Source organism: Brachionichthys hirsutus, unplaced genomic scaffold (genome assembly GCF_040956055.1).
Source record: "Brachionichthys hirsutus isolate HB-005 unplaced genomic scaffold, CSIRO-AGI_Bhir_v1 contig_884, whole genome shotgun sequence".
Taxonomy (NCBI): Eukaryota; Metazoa; Chordata; class Actinopteri; order Lophiiformes; family Brachionichthyidae; genus Brachionichthys; species Brachionichthys hirsutus.
The window spans coordinates 1-25,000 of NW_027180941.1; the positions used below are offsets into that span (position 1 = coordinate 1).

At 44.8% G+C, this 25,000-nt stretch overlaps 2 protein-coding genes across 2 annotated transcripts; one reads left to right on the plus strand and one right to left on the minus strand.

The window, feature by feature from the left end:
- Positions 1-260: 260 nt before the first annotated feature.
- Positions 261-13,303, plus strand: LOC137916921 (liprin-alpha-2-like; the record flags this gene model as incomplete). The annotated part of the gene is made up of 19 exons (XM_068759877.1): positions 261-393; positions 483-700; positions 1,240-1,480; positions 2,010-2,039; positions 2,184-2,314; positions 2,604-2,785; positions 3,210-3,300; positions 4,487-4,489; positions 6,214-6,295; positions 7,026-7,226; positions 9,060-9,122; positions 10,071-10,103; positions 10,193-10,368; positions 10,478-10,575; positions 10,667-10,842; positions 11,331-11,399; positions 11,569-11,725; positions 11,932-11,988; positions 13,245-13,303. Coding segments are annotated over 19 exons (2,200 nt in total), but the record flags the coding sequence as incomplete, so codon positions are not given.
- Positions 13,304-16,296: 2,993 nt separating this feature from the next.
- On the minus strand, positions 16,297-23,462 carry LOC137916920 (acyl-CoA synthetase short-chain family member 3, mitochondrial-like; the record flags this gene model as incomplete). The annotated part of the gene is made up of 8 exons (XM_068759876.1): positions 16,297-16,538; positions 16,853-17,028; positions 17,134-17,233; positions 17,298-17,420; positions 17,660-17,741; positions 18,077-18,140; positions 18,273-18,368; positions 23,359-23,462. Coding segments are annotated over 8 exons (838 nt in total), but the record flags the coding sequence as incomplete, so codon positions are not given.
- Positions 23,463-25,000: the final 1,538 nt, after the last annotated feature.

Below are 25,000 nucleotides of genomic sequence, written 5' to 3' on the forward strand. Positions count from 1 at the left end.
CAATTGCATTCAGAAGAAAGGTTTTGAGTGGGATAGTGAATGCGTTTCGGATAATTGGCACCTACTGTGCCTCTTAACTACTTTGAAACGATCTGCAGTACTTTAAACACCTTTTCGATGTTTAATCGACAAGCAAGCGAGACCGAATATAATTTTATCGCGCGTTTTGCAGACTGAGAATCACATGGAGCCAGGTCTTATTGCAAGAGCGCATTGGGAAGCCTGGGGTGCAATTTGACTGATTTGAAGTTCTTTCTCAGGTCTCATTTGGACACGTCAACTGAGCTCCGATTCTCATTGGGATCCCTGGCTGAAACCCAGTCGGACCACTACCACTCAGCCAAGGTCGTCCACCGGCCAAGGAGAGGTCGAATGGGTCTGCGGGAGAACAAGGTGAGCCGTTCCTCACCGAGACGGTAGAAATATATGAGATTAGGTCTTTAAAATATGTTGTCTTGTATTCACAATGTTGGATTCTTCAGGCGAAGTCACTGGGGGAGCCCGAGTGGCGCTCGCAGCAGCTCGGGGCTCTGGGAAGCCACCAGTTTGAGAGCGACACGGAGATGTCGGACATCGACGATGACGACAGGGAAACGATGTTCAGCTCAATGGACTTGCTGTCACCCGGCGGCCACTCTGATGCACAAACACTGGCCATGATGCTGCAGGAGCAGCTGGACGCCATCAACAAGGAAATCCGGTACAGGGAATACATTAAGATGTTAATTTCATATTCCAATATTGATTTGCTTCTTTTCCATATTTTTCCACAGATATGTTACCATTTAGTGTGGAAAGATTCTTCTTATCTATGAGCCAAACTCTTTTTGTCTATACAGACAAGGTTTTGGCAATGCAAATCTGCCTTTTGCTTGTTAATGCTGTAATTATCTTGTTGCTGATTAGTGTTCATAACCCCGGGGCACAACTTTTAATTCTTTATTCCGGGCTCTTGGTGTTCCTTTTTGCTCCTTGCTAATTTACATCTCCATCAACAGAAGGAGTGCCACATTTCTTTCCAGAGAATTTAATTCAAATCTGATGATGGATAAAGATCATAAAGCCAAGCAGTGTAGCTGCCTGCTAATTAAGAAGTTCGATTAAACCTAATGACCTGACTTTGAGCCTTTCCAGCACCTCGCTCAGGCCTTGAAGTAGTTTTCCTTAAACTGAAATCAATTAGCAGATTTGGCTCAGCACCGTCTTCAGTGCTTTGAAATCATCTCTCTTCTTCCGCAGGCTGATCCAGGAGGAAAAGGAGTCGACGGAGCTGCGGGCAGAGGAGATTGAAAACCGAGTGGCCAGTGTCAGCCTGGAGGGCCTCAACCTGGCTCGAATGCACCACCCCGGAGCCTCCATTACCGCCTCGGCCACCGCCTCCTCCTTGGCCTCCTCCTCCCCACCCAGCGGACACTCCACTCCCAAACTTGATCCTCGGAGCCCCACTCGCGATACGGAGCGCATGGGGGTGATGACGCTGGTAAGATGATAATCTTACGTATGAACTATATGAGTATGAACTATTCGGACTTCTTCCTTGGGGTAAATGGAGAAGAAGAGCGTAAGATGTATCTCACTGACTTGTTCAAAGGGTGCGGCGGTTTATGTCGAGTTGTGAGTTGATGGTTGTTTTTGTATAAAAGAATAAAGGAGTGTAAAAAAACACTAACTTTGTATTTTAAACTGCATAACTAACTATTTTTCTATTAGATCTCAACATCTGGCCCAGTGTCAAAGGGATGGTAAAGCGTCCCTCAGTGGGTTTAAATGAAAAAGTCTTTGATTTTATTGATTGTGTAAATGAGCTGTGTACAAATCCATCTTTGTTGTTTCTTCTATATTGATCTTGGAAGTGATGCTCTGCTATTGAGGACAGCCTTACAGGCATTTAACTGTGTATGATATTTATATGAATGAGCCAATAGATTCTTTAATTTGTACAACATGGATTCCTTTTTTGTCCACATAGATTTTGATGATTAGCGCTCTTTTTGTTTTTACCCCTTCAGCCCAGCGATCTGAGGAAACACAGGAGAAAGGTATGTGTAGCACTGCTGACATGAGGACTTTCTAAACGCAATAGTATTAAAGCACTGGTCTCTTTGACAGCAGTAATAGGGACACAATGGATAAGTAGGGTATTCACTTGCGTTGCTCACATCTGATGTTTTCTGCCCTCACAGATAGCTGCGATAGACGAGGATGGCCGTGAGGACAAGGCCACCATCAAGTGTGAGACGTCCCCCCCTGCAACGCCACGCACAGTCCGACTGACACACACACTGCCAGCCTCCTCGCACAATGACTCACGAGGGTAGGTGTCAGCTGTGCAAAAGCTTCTTAAAGATAGAACTGCATAAACCTGGTAGTGGAAAAAATTCAGTTAAGGTAAGCCATGTTATATAATGAGACGCAATCTAAACCACAGGCTGGAGCAACATTTAAAAAAAAAAAGAAGTTAGACTCAAAAAAAAAAAAAAAAGAAGTAGGCTAAAGCACAACCTTTTCAACTTTTGAAAAGTTGATTTTGAAATTCAAATGTATCTGAAACTTTTCAGCACATTTTCTTTTGTGGGTGTGTTTGTGTTTGTTTGTGTCTTCAGGATCATGGCCTCTCTGGAGGCAGAGGCTAGCACACTGAGCAGTGTAGCCAGCAGCTCAGACTCCCTCCACAAGCAGCCGAAGAAGAAGGGCATCAAATCCTCCATCGGCCGTCTGTTCGGCAAAAAGGAGAAAGGCCGACTGGCACATCTGGCGCACAGACAGGTCATGGTGGATCCACAAGGTGGGCGCCTGGAACGTGTTTCACGGCATCTGCAGTACGCTGGTAGTCCAGCTAGGGTCTCAATATTGTCATACGTCCATCCATTTTCTTTGCTTTGCGGGTCATGGGAGTTGCTGGAGGCTATCCCATCTTGCTATGGGAGATACATGGGGGGGGGGGGGGGGAACCCACCCGGACACATGGAGAACCTAAAAATTCCGTACAGATAGGAACCCGGCACCTTGCTGTGAGGCGACAGCGCTAACCACTCTGCCACCATGCCGAGTGGTAATTAAAAAAACGATGTCAGAATGATCTCACTTTTTTTAAGGTTCTGGAAACGCAGATATTGAAGTGATGCAGATAGGGGGTACATTTTAGTATTTGTTTTTGTCGCACATTGGATTATATTCATTGTCTTTCCTGTTTCTCGCGTTCATTGCAGCAACCATGATGGACTCAGACATGGCCGGCCAGGACATGGGTGTGGGCAAGCTGGGAACTCAGGCTGAGAAGGACCGCAGATTAAAAAAAAAGTAAGCGGCATCCAAAACCACCACTAAATAGAGATTCCACCTCACCAGCGGTTCAATATAACACCCATTTATCACATCTAGGGGAAGCAGCATATTGGGAAGGCACCCAGCTTTCAACACTTTCTTATAGGATAGTCCGGTCAGATTACACAAAGACAGGATAAAACCTCCACATCCTTTATTCATTTAATCTTTATCCCTTGCATCTGTAGCGCGTGTAGTGACATAACCCACACCGGTCGATGGAAAGCAGGAGCTGGGATCAATGTCCCGAAGCAGAGATCAGCCTCAGTGTGTTCAGATGCAGGGCCAAAATCAGGCTATTGATCCCAGCTGAAGAAAAACGATTAAGCCACTTTGTCATTTTTTTTTAAAGCTATAGATGTGCGTTTCCTAACCCGCCACCCGTAGCTCACACTCACGGACAGATCTGGGTGTGTGTGTGTGTGTGTGTACATTTGCCATGACCCAGTGCCAAATGATGAATGTCATTTGCTCGAAAGTGCACATCGAGTTGTCATGACCAATAACTTTGCCTCCCGTGTCGTCGGTCAATAGAGATATTGGTTTGTAGTCTGTTGACAAATGTGTGTGTTTTTTCCTCCACTGCACCGACTTCTTCATAGCGGTGTCCGGGATTAAGGCCACAGCTCCACCTTGCATCTTGGCGCCTCCTCCTCCTCCACGCTGCATGCCATAGAGCTGCCTGCACTATATTCCATGTCAGCATCTTGGTTGTTCAATGCCGCTGTGTTTTCATTGTCAGTGTGTTTGTCTGTCTGTTTTTCTTCGAGAGGTAACAACAACATTTCTGAATGTAACTGAGCATTTGAACGTAAGACCATGGAGGGGAGTCTTGCTGCGTTTCAGTGCATTTCTCATTCCCTCTGCTGCACGAGATGTTGGTCAGGAATCTCTTGCAGAAGATGACTGGTCTACAGATGCTTCTGTAAATGAGTGTCCTGTGTGTGTGTGTGTGTGTGTAGGTGTGTGTGTGTGTGTGTGTGTCTGTGTCTGAGTGTATATTTTTTGTTCAGAGCCGTTTAATTGCCTATTAACTCAATAACATTTTGTGTACTTTTGTCTCCCCGTCGCTCCCTCTTTGTCTCTCTTTGCTTTCTGACTCTCTCTCTTCTCTTACCCTTCCTCTCCTCCCCCCTCTCATCATCCTCTGACTCTCACAAAGCGGGTAAGTTGTGAGGATGTGTAACTGACCTCCTGGAAATGTCTCAGCCATATTGCCCTGTCTCCCATTTCTCCTGTCTGTCCGCCCATCCATCCTTGCCCGAAAAAGACCAGTGCCAAACCCGACGTCTCATATCTATCTTTTTTATCTATCTATCTATCCTCCATGGCTGTTAAATGACACCACTGCTTTCTTTCTTTATTCATTTACCATTTGAAAAATTCTTTCTTGCCCCCTTCTTACAGTTCAAATGGCAGCTGCATCCATGGCAGGACAGAAAATGTGCCTCCGCTCACACTGGGGTCCAATTTATTACCCCCTGGAATGTCTTCCTCTCCTTTATATGTGTCTCTATCCGTGTAAAATAACCAGCTTCAACATCTGGTTATGGGAATGTCAATTGTTATTTTTGTTTGTATGATTTGTCATAACTGTTTCCTTGCTTCCCTTTCCCAGCTATGTTCAGTGGATGTTTTTCTTCATGCATTAGATCTGACCTGAACATAAAACATGGGCTCTGTACCCATGTGCTGGATGCATAAGAGTTATTGCACCTGGTTGTATCTGGATGAACACACTTTCTCTGTCCATCTAGGCTTGTGTATGTCATGTATGCTGTGTTTAAGTGCCCTTTCACTGTACTGAGGCCTTCAATGCTGGGGGGGGGGGGGGGGGGGCGCTGCTGCTACATGAATCATATTTATTACAAGCCCTCTCTTTCCATATGTCAACCTCTCTGATGGCATACTCTGGGAATGCGATGTTATTTTTACAAAATGCCTTCGCCTAACGAAACTTGTATTATTTTTGGCATGTGAGAGCGAGTGTGTTTGTTTGACCGGCGGCTTGAGTTCTCTGTCAGTGTGGTTGGATGCAGCGCGGCACAAATAGCCCTGTGGAGTCCAAGAGCTTCCATCCGCTGCTCTTTGACAATTTACATCACGCCAAGTAAATCTGCAAACGCCACTCAGCTCTCAGAGTGATGCCGCGCAAAATACCACTCAGTCCTGTAAAGTTACCAAAATAAAACATGGAGCCCAGTGACAAAGTTACTTTAAAAAATATCCGACATGCTGAACTGGGAGAGGGATAATTGTGCCTATACTAGCTTCATTCAGAAGGTACTGTAGCATTTTCCCATCATGTTGTCGTATTTGCACCTAAAGGACACATACAATATCTGTAATATCCTCTAAATCTGTTATTTTAGTAAATAATTACACAATGTAAATTATAATTGATGCTGGTGGAGCTATGAATCCCAAAATTGCTTATTTCTTTACTCGTAGCCTTAATTTTCACCTAATATGAATAAAATCTGTCTTATAGTTGAGATATGATGTTCAGAAAACACGATGTTAAAAAAAAATCAGGATTAGGGATGCGGTGAATGCTGAGTGAATTCCCTCATGAATACAAAGCCTGTGTATAAGTGTGTGTCTCTGAGTGTAACTACAGTTGTGTGTTGCGCTCTCTGACATCGCTGAGAGGAATGAGAAAACTTTCCTTTTCAATAATGTTAGTTTACAGACTGGCCAGGGAGATAAAATGTAGTGAGTACTGGACTAGACACACGCAGTTCTGTACACCCACTAATAATGGAATTTGTGAGGGTGTGAGAGAATCTGAGAGGGTGTGGCGTTGCATCAGTGTGAGCAGATTTGTGTTTCTTAGATGTATAACTACATGTATTCATAGGAGGATTTCTCTGTCCCTCAAACTCTCAGACACGAGCTACTGGAGGAGGCCAGGAGAAAGGGTTTACCTTTCGCCCAATGGGATGGTCCCACGGTCGTAGCCTGGCTGGAGGTAAGGGATTTGATTGGTGGATTTTTTTTCTGTCTCAAACTAACTCCATTGCACTAAAGGTGCAAAACATTTTTCTTCCATACTCATGTGTTTGTCCTTGAATGGCATTCACAAACATTTACTCAAATTCTCACCTAAGCATATGGATGACATGTGTTTTGATATTTTCATAATCAAACATCTTGGAATAGATAAAATAAGATATTTAATGTTAGAAGCCCTGAGGGAATAGTAAGGGGGGGGGGGGGGGTTGGCTAATACAGGTGGGGGAAAAACGTTTTGGCAGGATGAGAAAAAATACACAATATTATTTTGTGGGGGTTTTGTCTCACGTGCCTTCAAGGCTGACATACTTCACATACAGTTCAATTGCATATATATATATATATATATTATTGGCTCAAAATAAGGTATAATAAACCCAAGTAATACTTTTTCAATTCATGAATTAATCACTCGTTTCCTGTCTGGCTGATACTTTTGGAGAAGCACATTGGCCAAAATGCAGAAACTACTACTGCCCCCTAATGTTCACGTGGTGATGTACAGCCAATTCATGAAGGCAATCACCTTCAGGTTGAGTCAAATGCGATTAGTGTGGCTAATCTGCATCTGATGCATATATTTGTTCTCTTCTGAAACTCAGAATGGTGTTGAAAATGTTACTGTCGATTTAAAAGAACTCAACATCTGAAACGCTTCTTTGTCTCTGCCCTTCTGTGTGGTCAAGCTCTGGTTGGGAATGCCGGCCTGGTATGTAGCGGCATGCCGCGCTAACGTGAAAAGTGGAGCCATCATGTCGGCCCTGTCCGACACCGAGATCCAAAGGGAGATCGGTATTAGTAACCCTCTGCACCGGTTAAAGCTACGTCTGGCCATCCAGGAAATGGTCTCCCTCACCAGCCCCTCTGCCCCGCCCACCTCAAGAACCGTGAGTTGTAATGAGTTTTTTTTTTTAATGGTGTAGACTGGAATTTTAGTCATACAAACGTCTCGCTGGAGATGGAACTGATCAGGAGGAAGCAGTCGCAAACAGAATGACTGTTTACAAATAAGAAATTTCTGCCTCCAGATCTGCTCTGACAAATGCTTGTATGACTGAACGTCCTCTCTGCCGGCATGCACGCCTGCGGATGTGGGTGACCATTGCGCAGGCGATTAGCAAACACAGTTGCTCGGCGCACACAAAGCACATTTGTCTGTCCTTTTGTATCTCGAACCATTTTAAAATCTGTCTTTGTGATAGCTGTGGCTGTTATAGCGGGAGTCATCGCTCCTGTGTGTCCTGTTATTTAGCCCTACAGATATTCCAGATGAGTCACATTCAGAACTCCCTTCTGTCAAAATAATTGCACAGGCTCTGCTGTTCCCTAACGATATAGTGATTGTTCACACTCCAGAGCAAGACTAATGTGATTTATGATGACGGTGCACGAAACAATGCAGGTCATATATCACGGAGACATGAGGAGTAGTGCACTGTTACATAAACCCAAGTGAGAATATTCATTAAAGTTGGGGGGTTTTCATCTCAGTGCTATCTGAGCATGCAGCAGGTATACATTTGCTCCTTAATCTATTGTAAAATAACACCATCATCACACTTTTATCTCCTAATCCCCTAATCCCTCCTCATCCCACCCTGACATCTAACACTTAGCTCCATTTCCACTCCTCATGAAGCTTTTATTACAGAGCATCCAACTCAACATGTCCAATCACACGTTCGTACTCGACAGAGGACCTTTTTTTAAAAAATGGTGGGATGTGTAGATCACAAAGAAAATGTACAGAGGATAACGGATTGGTCGTTTTGTGTCTTCATTTTCGATCATGTCCTCGATCCTTGTGGCGTTGTGTCTAACATCACAGGAGAAAGTTGTCGGAAATGTCCAGCTCATAAAGGAAGAAGTGACCTTTCATTTCTTATGACACTGAAAATTGTGTTTAACTCTTTTATTGTGAAGCTGCAAAAGCAGAAGAGGTTCAGTTTGCTCCAGTTGTAACGTAACACAACTGCAGTAAAACTGATTTTTAGAACAAAGACAGAGCCAAGCAGAGAATGTCACGGGGCTGCATGCGGCCGGTCTTCCTATCGTGCACGACCACAGCAGCATGACAAGGTGCAGCGATCTCCTGCCATGAGTGGCGAGCGCATGCCATCGCCGCTTGATTTGTCTTTGGCGCGGCCAATCTGAAGAAGGCTGCGCCCATGGAAGAATCCCTTCAGATCGTTCTTTTCTGGCTCGCGACAGCAAGGTATCAAAATAAAAGCCAGCATATTTGTATTTAAGGTTTGGGACCGCAAGAGATGTGCTTCCACACTCGGCGTGCATTCACTGGGTCTACTTTCTACTGAAGAAATAGTCCTCATTAGAACTGCTGACATTTACCTGCAATGTATTAAAGTGGTGGGGGGAAAAAAATGCGTGTAGATCATGATTATGTACTTGTCTGGTAATGTTACGAATTCATTCTTCATTGTTCTGCATGGTAGCCGTTTGTTGCCGTGTGTCATCCGTACTGTATGCTGAAACTAGGATGTCGTGCTTTGTGTGTGTGCCCTCTTCATACGCCCTTTGACCCCTGGTGGGTTTGAGGGGGGGGGGGGGGGGCACTTCATGATCTGACTGTGATGCTATAACACACTATTGGCTTACAGTGGTGCTGCTCTTCTTCTTTAACACTGCTTGCCCTTCCTACCGGACCACTACTACCCACCCTGCTGCTGCTGCTCTGTCTCTTGGGCTCTGGCCCCTCGTAGCCATCTGGCAATGTATGGCTGACCCATGAGGAGATGGAGACCATGGCAGCCCCTTCTAAGACGGTCAGTTCACTTCCCTTCACCGTTTGTCTTCATGTGTGTCTTGGTGTGAGTGGATTCTGCAGGGTGAGCGATCTGGGTGGTGACTGATGGAGACCGCCGCGCATTATTGACCTCCTTTCCTGCTCTGTCAACCTCTTGCAAATTTTAAAGTTAGAAAAGCATCCGCCCGTCAATGCTGGTCTTTATATTCCTACATGCTGCATATTGAGTCCGAAGCGTTTTCACTGAGGTTCATTCATGTATTTAAGGTTGTTTATGAGTATGACGGCACAGAAAACTCAGCACAAACCAGATCTCACCATAAATAGTTTATCTTGCATCTTCACGTTAGAGTTTTTTTCATTATATGTTATGAAGTTAAGTTATCATCATTACCTTTTTATTTAGTATAAGAACTCCATCAGTGCCTTTATCCCACAGCAATACGTCATGTTCCTGTTGTTGCTTTCACTTGACAGCTCTTTCTACAAATTACTCCATGCTAAGGCAGTAGTAGTACTCTATTCTAAGGCATTGCTGAGTATAATTAAAAAGCACTTGGAGTGCATACTCCCGTGACACACCTGTGCAAATTGCAAAGTAGTTTCCTGGCATAAGAGCCCTGTCAGCTTTTTAACATGAGCCTCTGAAAGAAGAAATTTTTGCGCTCCGAGGCACAACTCATGCAATTAATGTTGTATCAACGTGACGAGATCCACAATGAGTTGCATCATCATCAGGGCATGTCACACAAAGGGCCTCATGTCCAGATTGAGTAATCCCACCTAATTCCTTGACTCTGACTACAGAATGCATGAATGCAGTTTCCCAATGACACATTGGGTGCCTCCTGTAAAATACAGTAAGGTTGGATTGAGCAGTACTTACCTGGTGCATTCCAAAGAGGTCCTGACTGCAGCTGCTGGATTTACTGAATCCTTTATTTTTCTTGAATTGTGTTTCAATCAGAAGTCACAGTCTGACGAGGGGAGCTGGGCACAGGTAAGAGGAAACTCGGATTACATCTTAGAGTGAAGCTGGAAATGCATCCACCAAAATGTCGGCTTTCCTTTCCCCGTGTTCTCTCTCAGACTCTAGCGTATGGCGATATGAACCATGAGTGGATAGGGAATGAGTGGCTGCCCAGTCTAGGACTACCTCAGTATCGCAGCTACTTCATGGAGTGCCTGGTGGACGCACGCATGCTGGACCACCTCACGAAGAAGGACCTGAGGGTGCACCTCAAGATGGTAGACAGCTTCCACAGGTATTGTTTATTTACACCACCTTAAATAATGGCCATTTTCATTTGGGGCTTGAAAGTGAAAGTATTTCCTGTTTTGTTTTTGTGTGTGTGTGTGATTTTCTGACACCAGGACAAGTTTACAGTACGGCGTCATGTGCCTGAAGAAGCTCAACTACGACAGGAAGGAACTGGAGAGACGCAGGGAGCACAGCCAGCATGAAATGAGAGGCAAGCTCGCCCCGAAATCAAACCAATCCACATAAAAATCTGAGATGCAGCAAATGAAACTCATTCGCTACGTGTGTCTGGGTGTGTGCAGACGTGCTGGTGTGGAGTAATGAGCGGGTCATCCGCTGGGTGCAGAGCATAGGCCTGAGGGACTATGCTAATATCCTGCTGGAGAGCGGTGTGCATGGAGCGCTGGTCGCCTTGGATGACAACTTTGACTACAGCAGTCTGGCGCTGCTCCTCCAGATTCCCAATCAAAGCACTCAGGTATCAAACTTCGTCTTCTTCAGATTGCAAAAACGGGGGGAAAATGGGTTGGGCAGCAAGAAAAGGGTTTTGAATGTGAATTAAAGAGAAAACCCAAGTTTGCCAAAACAAATTAGATGCAAGTCAGCAATATTTTGTCAAAATCTGCACTTCTTAGCTGTTACCCTGTACTTTGTAATCTTTTTAAGATTTTGAAGTGAAATGTAAGAGCATGGGCACAGCGTCTATCGGCAGCTCCAGTTCAAACGTAGAGGTATAATGATCACAGCCATCAAAAAAGCTCCTCGAATCTAAATCGGAGCATGCAGATTGGCCAGCTGTCACTCTGGCAGGTTGCCTTGTGAATTCCCATCCAGAAACAGGCAAAATGGGCACTGAGTGCAAATAACGCAATATGTCAGCTGACTTGGTTGTCATTCTGCTAAAAATAGCTGGTCTCATTCAAATCTGGACGTGTTGCACTTTTTCTTTTTTCCCCCCATCCCTAGGCACGTCAGATTCTGGAGCGAGAGTACAATAATCTTCTGGCGCTGGGCACCGACAGGAGACTGGATGACGTGAGCACAACTCTTGCCCATAAGACAAGACCGCCCACCCATATTAATAGTCACTATCATTAGTTTAATAGCAACTGGCTTAAGCATCAACCACCAGCGTCCGCCTCTATTTCCCACATGCCCTTCACTGTTATTCGCCTCAACATGTGGACATTCTCCTGTCCATCAGTGTGACGACAAAGACTTCCGAGGTCCATCGTGGCGGAGGCAGTTCCCACCACGAGACGTTCATGGTATAAGTATGATGCCCGGGTCGGCAGAGACGCTCCCTGCCGGATTCCGTCTCACCACGACGTCCGGTCACTCCAGGAGACTGCCCCCTGAGGGTGAGCATCCATCACTGCGCCTCACTACAAGTGGGTCGCCTCTGTTGACCCGCTCACAGATGATCTCCACACGACTCGCCGTTTGTCTTGCATGGCGCATGAGATTTTCAGAAATGAGATGAAAGCTCCACTCCTGAGCGCAGGAGTTGCTGCTCCTCGCTGTGTTGTGATGATTTCTCTTGTTCTTTCCGGCGGCTGCTCCGCAGTCCTCTATGAGGCGCTGGACGACAGTCCTGACGACATGTATTTGGATTGGTTCCAAGGTCAGATATGCTCCGCTGAAGAAACCGGGCTTGTCGGCCCTCCGTGTGTTACGTAATATTCTACATATTCTCCCTCCTCCTCCTCTTCGTATTTTCGCAGCCGACTGTCCTGCTGCATCTCTCCTTTCCTTTGTGGTCTCTTTCACCTGTCTCTATGCTACTCTTGAGTCTCTCTGATACCCAACTACTTTTGCAGAGTTGCAAAATTGTCATGTCCAACCAATCTTAGGTGCTCAAGTTATGGATTAGGACCCATGCTTGCTGGGCCAACCCTTGAAGTTTCAGTGTTAAAGCAGCAAACCAAAAGTTGTCTGAGCGGTGCTTTGTAAAGATGTGGAGGTTTAGACATCCTGGATGTCTCAAAGATTGAATCCGCGTCATGACTCATCCCTGTGTTGTTAAAGGAGGACGCTGGCTGAAGTACCGGTGGGCTCTCATTAAAGGGTAATTCTGGATTATCCCAACTTCCCTCAGGCCATCTTTTCAATTCATTCTGATAACGTGTCCAATGTGATTGCTGAGCTCTGTGCCAACAACTCAACAATTAAATTGCTTTCTATGAACCGCTCTGCATAGAGGAAAGAGAGCAAACTTAAAATATTGGAACATTTATTTATTTTTACAACCAGCCATTTAGATAAAGATGTTAGTTTGGAAGTTTGAAACCTGTATGATCATGTGTCTAAGTCAGTTCTATCCTTTCGCAGCACGCCCAGGCCTCAGCAATCAACCTCAAAGTTATTAGTCTAATTGGAAGGAAGGGGCAGAACCTGACAAAAGGCTCCTGATTCAAGGTCCACTTGTCAGTTTTGGAGTTTTCACCAGTTTTAAAGCGTCTTTAAGAGTTGTATTTTGCTCAGCATATCTCATGTACATTATCCTTTAAGGAATCAGAGCATATTGTGACGCGTTGCTGGAAATCCTCCGTTTTCATCGGCCAATGTTCTCCTCTAACAAGATGCTCCCGATGGTGCCGGTGCGGCCCTCCTTGTGTTCCCCTGTCGATTAACTGTGCTCCCAAGTCTGACACCCGAAACCTCGTCACTGGTGTCGATCCGCTCAAACATCAAAATGCCCTTTTGAGTGCACGATACAGCGACTTGGCAGTACTTGTACAAGGACCGTGTTTTGCTTGTGATCTGGCTGATCTTGTGGCACGTGGTTGAGGCGTGGACCAAGTGGAGGAAAGTTTGGTTCCCTTTAATAAAGAGGCCGCTTTGAAAGATGTCTCTCTCTCTCGCTGTCTCCCCCTGCAGTTGGACCCTCCGCGGTGCAGCGGCTGGACGGCTCCACGGTGAGAACCTACTCCTGCTGAGGGGAGGAAGAGAGGGAACCTTAAACTGTACGCTGTATGTAACAATAGATTATCGCTCTGTCAAACACAAAGCTTTCAACAGAAGCACTTAAAGCAACACTGGATGAAAGGAAAGAGGGACAAAAGACGAGTGTCGTCTGCTTGGTGTTACCAGGTAGCTGCGATAAGGTGATAGGGGACAGCGAAGGCCTCATGCTGAGGTCTCTATTTTTATGTTTGTCCAAAAGAAAAAAAACACATCAATCCAGTCTTTAGCAATCCACTTCAAACAAATGAACAAACGTTGAAATGTTTAACACAAATATGACTGGTCAAGATTCCTAGAAATAGTCCACCTTGCTATATAAGATTTATATAGCAAATATTTATGTATCTTTCAAATATCCTTACATTTATATTATATGCAATGAATATGACTTTATGTGGTCTGGTTTTGAATTTTAAGGCACTACATGGAACAAAAATCAACCTCTGGACATTATGAAAAGGTTGCTATAAATCTAGTTTACATAAAGTAGCAAATGGTCTATTTGTCCATAAAATCATTACAAAAAATACTATGTTATACTCAATTCTAATTTTGTGTTTAAAAAAAAGACCTCTGGTTGCTAACAAAGCTGTTTGGAAGATGAATGAATGTATTTGAAGCAGTAATACCGGTTTAGAAATAAGATTATCCATTTATATCCAATACTCCAAATCTATTCTATGGAACAATCCTATGACGTTTTTAACTGCTAATTTATATTTATTGAAATGAACTGACGGAACAGTTTTTAAACTTCAATATATGCATTATGATTGATCAAAGACGACAAGTAACGACATGACATCTCATTACTGACCAAAAATAATGGTGAGCAGCTGTTCCATGTGGACCACATAGCAATTGTGTAGCCAAAGGCCACCGGACATCATCATGACTTTAAGAAGTTGATCTGAATGAATAGTGAGTTCAGTCTTTTTGGACTCGCCCTCGTATCAGTCCAGAGAAGAAACTTAGAGGTTGGCCAAATTACTCAAGTTCCCAGTAATGACAGATTCAGCATCAAAATGTTTTGTAGTATAACAGGAAATACGCTGGTCCAATAAGTCATCCCACTTATCACATCTCTCAGAGTATACACACACACACACACACCGTTGTAACAGAACATGTTGTTCCAGTATCACTGCCAGCCTCCAGGAAGTAATAATGTTAGAGGCACAGCAGACAGATAATAATGATACAATGCTGTGAAGGGGGTTGTCCTATGAGTGTGAGGGAAATAAATGAGGTTAGGGGAGATTAAAGGGAAGTAAAAGCGTAGGGTGTGAGTCGGGGGGATTATACCTTCATAACCATAATTTTGTGATTCTCAAACATTTCCTCATCTTGTGTAACACCCTGCAGCCTGGTTAATATTTTTCTCATCTTAATTGTATGAGCACACCCACACAGCACATTTTAAAAGAGTGCAAAGAATTGAACTCTGGAAATTATGCTGCTGCAATACGTCACCATCCCATTGTCATACACTTGGGATGAATCTTTTTTGAAAAGATGACAAACACTCGGCGTGTTACCGAACTGACTAAACGTTTAGAAACTTCCCCAAGTTGAGTTCCAACCTCATTAAAAGCTAATTGTTCCCCTCCAGGTACAGTTCTAATGGAGATTAACATGGGGAGCTGCTGGATGGGCTGACCCGCCGAGGATCAAATCATTCTGACGACACGCACTGCCAAGAAGCCCTGCTCTCCTCTCCCCCCCCCGACGCCCCCCATAATGTGGGCACCAGATACCGGTGCTAACCTGTCCTGCAGGCGACCCCTCGTTGTCACCGTTTCTACCTTTTACATGTACTGTACAGTAACTTGTCAAGACATAATGTACTGTGTATTTCTTCTACAGGAGATGTGTAGGTTATATGTATATAAATATATATATATATATACACACACATTTATCATGTATAAAAAAAGATATTCAGAGTTTGTGAGAAACAAACGTCCCTGCCACCTCATTTAGCGGACCATAGATTAATATATGCTGCTCTTTAAACCGTCTCCATATGACCCCGCCCCTCTAGGCCATTTTGTACTAATGCTTTTATTTTTTAATTGTGCCGCCGATGATGATGATCCTGTGCTGCGTCACAATGTAGGAATCTGGATGTTGTGTGAAGACCTTCCCTCTAGTGGTGAACAAAGACCACTCTGAGCCCCATTTCTGGCACCAACAGACTTTATCTTCTTCAAAGCACTTTGATACAAATGCATCAACTCAGCGGGACTGTTTGGTAGCCAAGGACAAAACAAGAGACGCCGTTGCACAAAAACTTCTCAGAGGACAAAGGAAGTGGGGACGTCTTTCGTAGAACCCGTCACATGTTGTACTGTATGTTCTGTCAGGCGATGCATCAACACACACTCAGCCGAGCTGGCCTTCCTCCCCCCCCCCACACCACCCACCAACCTTCAGACAACACATCGAGGAAACAATGGAACGACCGACAGCTTTAGCTCATAGTGTGCGTAGTGTGTATATGACCATGTGGAAGTGAGGTGACTTTTAACGACAAAAAACCCGTTGCTTGCTGTGACTTGCGTTGGTGTAACTGTCCAGTCTTTGTTTCTGTCGCAGTTTTTACGAGGTAGCCTATCGTCCGGCCCCTTTCAACCGTCTTTTAGTTACTGCTGATGGACGACTCAAACAAGTCTCATTTGTTTTTATATCCTCGATTTGCACGAACGATGACTCATTTTATTTTGTGTCCATTTTTTATTTTTTATTTATTCTTGTACTTTGGTCTAAACTCAGTGGTGAGCAAGCAAGTTTTCACTGTCAATAAAAAGACTGTCAGTGAATGAGTCGCGTTCACTTCCTGACTCACCTTTGCTCACTCGCTGAACATGAAATGTACAGTACAGCACTTGTCTATTATTACTGACATGAAAAAAAATCACATTTTTTTAACATTCACTTTTATAAAAGGAATCATTCCCTCTGCTGCATAGCTCAGTTCTGGCTCAGTTCATGTACTATGAAAACAAATGAGGAAAAACATTTTACTTCCAGCTTGACTAATCATTCGTTTCACTTCCAGTTTTCAGTTCATGCCCTGCTGCGACAGCGGCACACGATCCAACCTCCGTTTCCTCAGTCGCTCATGCCCTTGCGAGCTCGACGGGCTTCTTCTACCTGCTTCTCGATCTCTATGAACACTTCGGGGTCTTCGATGGTTGCTGTGATCTATGGAGAGGGGGGGGGGGGATATGTGTGTTTAACTCTGCTGGCAAAGTCACGTGAGTCTCAGTCGCTATGAAAAGATTATATTGAAAGCGAGCCCTCAGTTCTAGTTAATGAGTGCAGGGCCTGCAAATGCACCAAATTCTGAGCAGCAAAGTGAGTTTCACCGTTTCCTTAGTGGCTGCAGATCGTTGCACAGGGAAAAGGAAAATAAACTAGGATAGGCGCTCGGGCCTAATTCCGCTCAGCAATTTCCTTTTGCTGTACTTAAATTTAAAAAAAACTTAATTTGTGATGGGAATATTGCAGTGTCGTACTTTGTAGGGCTTGCCGTTGGCCAGTTTGGCTAAAGAGGAGCGAGGGATTTTGCCAGAACGAGTCTTTGGCAAAGCTCCGACGAAAAGCACGTTCCTGAAAGCGGCAACCGGTCCGATGTTTCCTCTCACAAGCTTCACGATCTCGCTTACGATCGCCTCTTTGCTTTTGTGCACTCCTGCAACACACAATGCATGATGCAAACAAACACGGGTGACAGCTAGACTTTAAATTTCGTTATGGGCTGATGACCACGAAGTAACGGCTTACAGTCGCGCCTCACCATTTTTCAGTACACACAAGGCTAGTGGAACAGCACCTTTCAAGCTGTCTTCTTGACCCACAACAGCACAGTCTCCTACTGAGGGGTGCAGCAGCACCGCCTGAAAGAAAAAAACATGTAATAATTGCATTGAAACATTCATGTCACTCCCTCCTGTCACCTACCTCCTCCAATGCTCCAGCAGACAGCCTGTGGCCTGCAACGTTGATGACATCATCAGACCGGGACATAATGTAAACGAAACCCTCCTCATCCACGAAACCTGCATCCATGGTGTCATAGTAACCCTGAATGTGAAACAAGGTAAAGGTTCTCTCTGAATTTTTACATTCATTTTTTTTTTCAAATTGCTGTAAGAAAGTGGTTCTGTAATTATGTCACCACTAGAGGGCCACATTTTACCATATCAGTGCCACATCTAATTTTATTTATGAAGGGACATTAAAAAGATTTTTCCATCGCTTTGAAGATTTGTTTTTATCGCTGACTGAATCCGTCAGCTGTGCACAGCATGATGACCTCTTACTGGGAACTTGGTGAAGTAGAGTTCTTTAAATAGATCATGGTTCTGCCACAGTGACAACGCTGCACCAGGTGGTAAAGGAAGCCTGAGGGGAAGACATTTAGGAATATTGTATTAATTTTATATGATTTGGTTTCAGTAACTTGTGAAATTCAATGAGCATGAAGGAAGTTTATTGGGTTTCACCCTAGAAGGCCATGATGTGTGAAGATTGGAAACCGTCTAGACAGGCAGCCCCCCACGTATTTGACTGAGTCATTGTCAGTAATTACATCAAGAGCCGAAGGCATGAGGGGAGGGGCTGTCACAGATAGTAGCAGGGTAGAACCTAAGGTGTGTGCAAAGGGCTGCCAGCACAGGTGAGTTCATGTGCAAGTAGCAGAAGGCAAAACAGTAATTTTGCTGCACACGTGGGCTTACCTCACCACGATATTTCCCAAGATCCTCGGCTTCACCTTCTGCATGTCATCATCGATCACCGTGACTGGTGGAATGGGAAGATAATTCATATTCAGGCGGCGATGTATTCATAAAGGCAACGGAAACAAAAATTTTAAATCTAAAATTAATGTGTTAGAAATAAAATAATAACATAATAATCAGTTCAGTTCTTTACCTTTGTAACCTGGAACAGGTCTTCCAGCTTGGCCTGCAGGTGGCGTCAGTGAGTTGCCCAGCCCGATACATGAGGATGTGATGGCTGAGCCTGTTTCTGATGAGAGGAAACACAAAGCAGGGGAGCCTGAAAACTCAGATCTGCGAGAAAGCTCCATGAAGACCGAAAGGAGCTGGATGTGCAGGTAAAACTACAGTCCTCTCGACCGTAATCGAATGCCTCCTGATGGGTTTAATATCATTAACGTAAACACAGCAGTATAAAAAAAAACTATGACAGCTCCCATGGGCAATCCCAACCCCGAATCCCCATTGTGCTCCACTTAAAGCGATGACAGCTCGTTCAACGTAGCCCACCCAGAGAAGGAGCAACAGAATCGATCGAGGGCGGTAAACAATTACTTCAGAAGTTGCACAGCAGCAGACCCGCATCTGTTCCACTGACGGCGGGAAAACGCTGCCTGGGAGGAAACGCTTTACGGCGACTGGGGGGTCAGTTTCTCAGGGTAAATGCAAAAATAAGGATGCAGCTGAATGTTTCCAATTGTTTTTTTCTGCTTCATATTTACATAATCTAATATGACTGTATGTGTATGTGTTTTTGTACTATCTGTGCATAGTCCTCACCAGCTTGTTAACAACTACACACACATGACTGCATTTTTGACATTCAGTTCAGACGAGAGGCAGCTTGCATCATCTAATGCACCTCCATTTACACCAAATGGATAATTAGCTTATCTAACCGAGAGGGAGTGTCTGCAATGTCAATGATTCAGTCACAAGTTGTTTTTAAATTGCCGCAACTGCCCCCCCCCCCCCCCTTGTTAATATGCTAATGTGTGCAGCAAGGCTGCTCTAAAGACATCGGCTATTCCACCTACACTTTCATTTCGCCTTCTAAAAGACGCAGCACTGCTGGCCAGCGAAAGGACAAAAGTGTCACCTTAGCAGACCAGCCATGTCGACGCCACGGTGATCGTCTGACAAGCATCATTAAACTACAGGCCAAGAGGCCTTTTGCAATCAACACCCCAAAGACCACTCACCCCGCTACTGAAACAGGTCTAACGGACATCTTTCCTCTTCATAAAAATGCAAAACCTGTCTCATTTACAGCTACAATTCTTGGTGCATGCCTATACCACCGATTGATCAGCGTGGAAGTGACGGGAGGCACTCCGGCACCGCCTCATTAAAAATCAGAAAGCCCAGAGGGAGCACGCACACCCACACCCACATCAATGCCACCGCCACCAGAACAAACAGAAGAAATAGTCCCTCGTGGATAATCAGCGGCTGCGACCAGCACACGTTACGGTGACGTGGTTTCCATTTAACGGACAACCTAAATTTCATGACCCTGAAAACACAGTCATTTGAAATCATGTATTTATCATAAATTAGTTTCAGGCGTTATCAATATAAATGATCAGGAAATCCACTTGGATTTGAATGATCTCAGCTACATTCTGGTGGCGGCGCCATGTCTCCTCTCCCCATGACCTTATTTTGAGGCCACAGAGGAACATCACACTGAACCCTTTTCATTTCATTCACCTCTGTTCTGGTCCAGAAATCATTTCCTGACTCATTTTCAGTCTGCATGACTGACCAATGCGTGAACTCTCATTGTAGTATTGTTACGGAAAACAGACAATATCCCAAATATCCCCCGTCTTTTTCTTTTCTTCTGTTCCTTCTCACGCTCTCATGCTCTCAGTTTCCTGCGTACACAAGCAAATCAATCTTCCGTCGACCCGCTGAAGATGAGCCTGGGCGGCGAGAGGCATTTTGAATGTGATGAAGGGGTTGAGAGAGAGGGGGGGAGGGGGGGGGGGGGGGGGGGGGGGCATTCAAAGAGCAGGATGGGTGACGCTGAGAAGTTGCCATTAAGATAGGAACTGCTGTTCAGGAAAAACAAAGATGGCTCTTTGATCCCACGCTCTGCTTTCTCCATCGGTCCTCAAGCACTGCTTCGTGAAATGACTGTCTTCTGCTCAAGCGTTGCCCCGCCCTTCCACTGCCTCCACAAGTGAAATACTCATTTTGAGCACAGGATCGAGGGGATATTGGCAATATATATATATACATATACATGAAGGACTTTTCATTTTATGTAATTAACAAGCACTTTTCATGTAGTGTGCAACATGAAAACATGTTGACTTCTGTGCAGCCTACATTTGCACAGCTTTGCTCTGTGGCTGCAGGTGATGCGCCGTTGCTAAGGTAACTCTGTCCGGGGGGGCTAAACTAGATAGTTGGTCCAAGGTTGATATGGAGTAGGAGGATGCTAAACGGGCAGAGAGATTATGTTGAAAGCTATTTTATATTGGTTCCTTCTCCATTTCGCGTTTGCGTCAGAACCAAAAATCCCTTGAAGTCTATAATTAAACAGGAAAAAGATCAAACAAAACCCACTAATGCAAACATAATGGCACACGATTTCATTTCCCTGCCTTTCCCTGTCTGAGATGCTGATCACACGAATGGCCGACGACAAAACCTGACTTCACACCGGCGGGATTCGTTTTTGCTGGACGCCGCATAGAAGAGCGCCAACTAAGAAGATCGATCGCAGTTAAACACAAATACTAAAGATAAAAAGTCGGTTCGCCGGGTGGAATGCGGTAAAGAAAGAAAACGAGGAAAAGTTAACAGAGAAGAGAGAGCGATGTAATTGTAAATGAGACCAATGCACGCTCTCATTTACAACTCTGACCCCCTGAAGGGATCATTTCCTTCCATTTTCAGGCAGCTCGGCTCATTTGCTCAGAGCCAAGTTTACGCATACAAATTATGTACAACTTAACTTGCAAATGAAAGACCCCCCCCACCCTCCCCCTCCGTCAGGTGGCTTACAAACTTCAGCAGACAAATGCTGCGCTGAACCGCAGCTCTTGTTTAATCAAGTGACGAGGGGGAAAATAAATATTCTGAAATGTGTCTGAGAGTAATGCAACCAGACATTTTCTCTCTTTCACTGAACAACATTGGTTAGAATGAATCATGCAGTAATGTGTGAAAATACTATGGCCATGCAGGTCATTTTTACCCACCAATGCTCGCTCTCTCTCTCTGTCTCTCTCTCATTGCTGAGGTCACAGTCCTCATCTGAGCCACTTTAAAGCACCTCTGTTGCTGCATCCCCCATCACCCAACGAGGATGTGACACATCCCAGCCAGCTGCAGGACCACAAGCTCCAATGCCTATACCTATACATTTATCCAAGGATTTTTGTTTTTGGCGGGGGGGGTCTACATTTTATTTGACAAGGCAGCTCACTTTTTGAAAACTGTTAGTCTGCTGTCTGTCTGATAGATTCAGAGAAAAGAACACCGGCAAAACTGAAAGTCCTCCCGCCACTACTCGCCGGTGAGGCAGCCAAACCCCGCCAACTGGAAACGCATATTTGTTGCCAGGCAACACCAGTGACATCAGCAACCTTCACCACCTCCCCACCCCCCTGCCAATGGCACTTGGGTCTTAAAATAGCACACAGATTATTATCAGACTCCAAAATGGCAGGCATTTTCTCATATGCACATAAAGGGAGGTGCCGGCGACTTCAGTCGGCTTAAAGGGTGTGTGTGCGTGTGGTTTGCAAGCTGCATTAATATATGTGTGTGTAGGTGTGAGTGCATGGGAAAGAATCGTATACATATTATGATAATGAGGGTAAAGGCAGGAGCGTGGAGACGGAGGGGGAAAGTGAAATAAAACGACTTGTGGTATACTGTCTGGGCTGATCGGACGGGATGATTCAGCACGCCGGTCGACAGCTGGAGGCTGAGAAATTATTGATTCCACTGCACGTGGGAATAACGAGTACACCAATCATGCCTGCATCAGCGAAGCGATCTGGTTAGGAAACTAATCAGCAAGTTAAAGCCAACAAATTAGTCAAATGTGAGAAGCATCAAATCACTGAGAAGTAAAGTCACATTTGCAAAGCTGGTTTTCTATGGCCACATAGAAATTTATTTACATCTAAGGACACCTGCTGCTGCAGACTCCGCGCCGCAGCAAGCCGGCTGATGTGGAATCGGCTTTTCCTTCATTATTATTATTATTTTTACCCTCGCCGAAGGGAAGGCGAGGGTATTCCAATTGGGTGCGTTTGTATGTTTGTATGTTTGTCTGTCCGAGCGCATTTTTACACAAGCAAGGTTCCGTCCGTGGCTTGGTCATCCCTGAGAATGGCGTTGATCCGGATCTGGATCCAGATTCTGGAATTATTTTTACATCTGGAATCGTGCCTCTGCTGTAAACTGCCACTTTAAGAGGGAGGGACACGAATGGCATGATGGGAAAAAGAGTCCAGAAGGAGTCTTGTAGTACGTTCCGGAGCAGCAAGCTAGAGCAGGTTTGGCCCCTCTGATCCGGAAGCCCTGTTTACTGACTCACAAGATCCAATAGTCTATTGGAGGCGGGGTCTGCAATCTCTGATTGTCGTTTTCTAGTTATTTGTTGTGCTGCTAAGTCTTGTGGGATTTAACTGTTCACCAAACTGCAAGTGCTGCACAGCTTGCTGTGAGGTAAGGGAAGCCCTCCCAGGGAGATGAATGGCAACCAACCTTTCAGCACAATGAACCTTTTCTGGCGCTGGGAGATGACATCACAGACGTAACAAACCAAATGGGGCGATGCATTAATTAACGTTATGCCAGTGAGCTCATAAAACACGGCAATGACCACAAGTCTGGCTCTTACAGATGACGTTTAATTAATAAAACACGCACAACTCGAGCTTGTAAAATGATTTCGGCATCCAGCATTCTTTTTTTACTTTCTTTTCTGCACCCTCAAAGGCCTCATTAAAGCTGATTCACGCATAGCATATGTTCGGAGACAGATACAATTGTTTTAACTTCTGCCTTCATAGATCCGGGGGGGCATTAGCTGCACACCCTGTGTGCTGACCTTGCTGCTCAGATGCAAGAGAACAGAAGGGAATGCCGGTGAAAGACGGGAGCAGCGGATCCATATTCAATTATTTTCCCCTCGTAACCTCGTATTCGACCACCCTCGTAAAACTGCAACTGAAATGTTTTGAGTCTTTAGAAATTCCAACCGTTCCTACCCGTTTGCCACCAGTGATCCAGGACAGGAACCCCAAAGCTCTTCTTTGCCCACTCCAGGGTTTCCACGTCACAACGTTCTCCTGCCACAAATAAAGACCGCAACCTGCAAAGACACGGAGACGGAGTCCATCTGTCAATCCCTGTGGGGGGGGGGGGGGGGGGCTGCACACACTTCTCAGATGTATTTTAAGTTGGACTTAAACTTAAACTTCATCCGAGTTTAGACAGCTGCCCCCTCCCTGGATTCATGAAGTCCTCCCTACGTGCCCCAGAAGTGACCCCAAATCACTGCAGTGATTTCTCCCAGACCACCAATCCTCCACCCACTTCCATGATGCTCACATCTAATTCACAGCACAGCAGGTTACTCACTCCTAGGCTGTGTAGAGTTCTGGACACCCCCCCCCCCTTGTAGTTCAGGCCACAGTGGGAGGCTCATCCGGCTCCAAGTCCAATCGAGGCTCGAGACGCTTCCTGTCATCTTATAAACAGGCGGCTGATCTTCTCCTGCCTTCCGGTTAGAAATATTTCACTCTCTCTTTCAAGCGCCACTCAGTCGTTCTTTGTTCCCTGGAATATTATGCAGTCTCGTTTCCGTGGTTTCCCCCATCACACTGTAATTGGGTAACAAGAGCTGTACCTCGCAAAATGCTGAACAACATCCAGAATATTCCGTTTCAGACCAGCTAGACGTGAAGGATGCCTTCAACCGGTTCTGTAAATCTGGATTACTTTACTTACTATCCAGTTAACAGTAATCATTTCAAGACGCTTTTAATATACTGCAGGTCATGTTGTTGTGTTATTATGTGTTAACCCTCATCTTAAAGACATGGAGATCAAAATCAGTCATCAATAAGGGATGTTTTCTTTCGGGTTTAGTCGATCACACCCATCAACACTTAATTTATACCGACAGCTCTAATTGTTTGCCTTTGTTTAATTCGTTGTTGACACTTTTAAATTATTTGACAGAACTTCTATGTCTGATAATTGTGTACTGGAAGCATAGCGGCACGACTTATATAGAAATTTAATGCCAATTATGTTTGATGTGATCAAAAAACTTGAAGGTTATTTTTACTTTTAATGACTGAAAGCTAAATGAAGGCCATACATGAAGGGTATCCTGAAGCCTCTGGATTAACAACGCAGCTGTCAGATCCCCCCCCCCCCCGGCAGGAAGTGGCCTAAATTATGTGTGGAATAAATGAATGATTGACTCGCTGACCTCAATAGTTCTACTGGAATCCTTACACTGTTCCATGGGCAGTTCAGATTCAGCATTTCTAAGGCGTTAAATGGAGGCCTGCATTGGGTTCGCACAGACACTGTCATGGAGCTTGATCAACCAAATGTCCGAGCTCCATGACATCCACGAGAAGACTAAAAATGTGTTGAATTAGTTTTTTCAACGGTTGCACATTCCAAAACAATAGCATATAACTCATGCATCCCTGCCAGAGCCATAGCAGAGAGCAAGTAATGGCCTGAAGTGCGGCTTCATATAGGAATTGCTTATTTTGGTCCAAGGTGGAAACTCCAACAATAGGGCTGAAACATCTTGTTCTTATATTCCAAGGATGCCATGTATTTGACAGTTTACAGGACAGTGCAGTTTCTTCCCAAACCGAGCAAGAT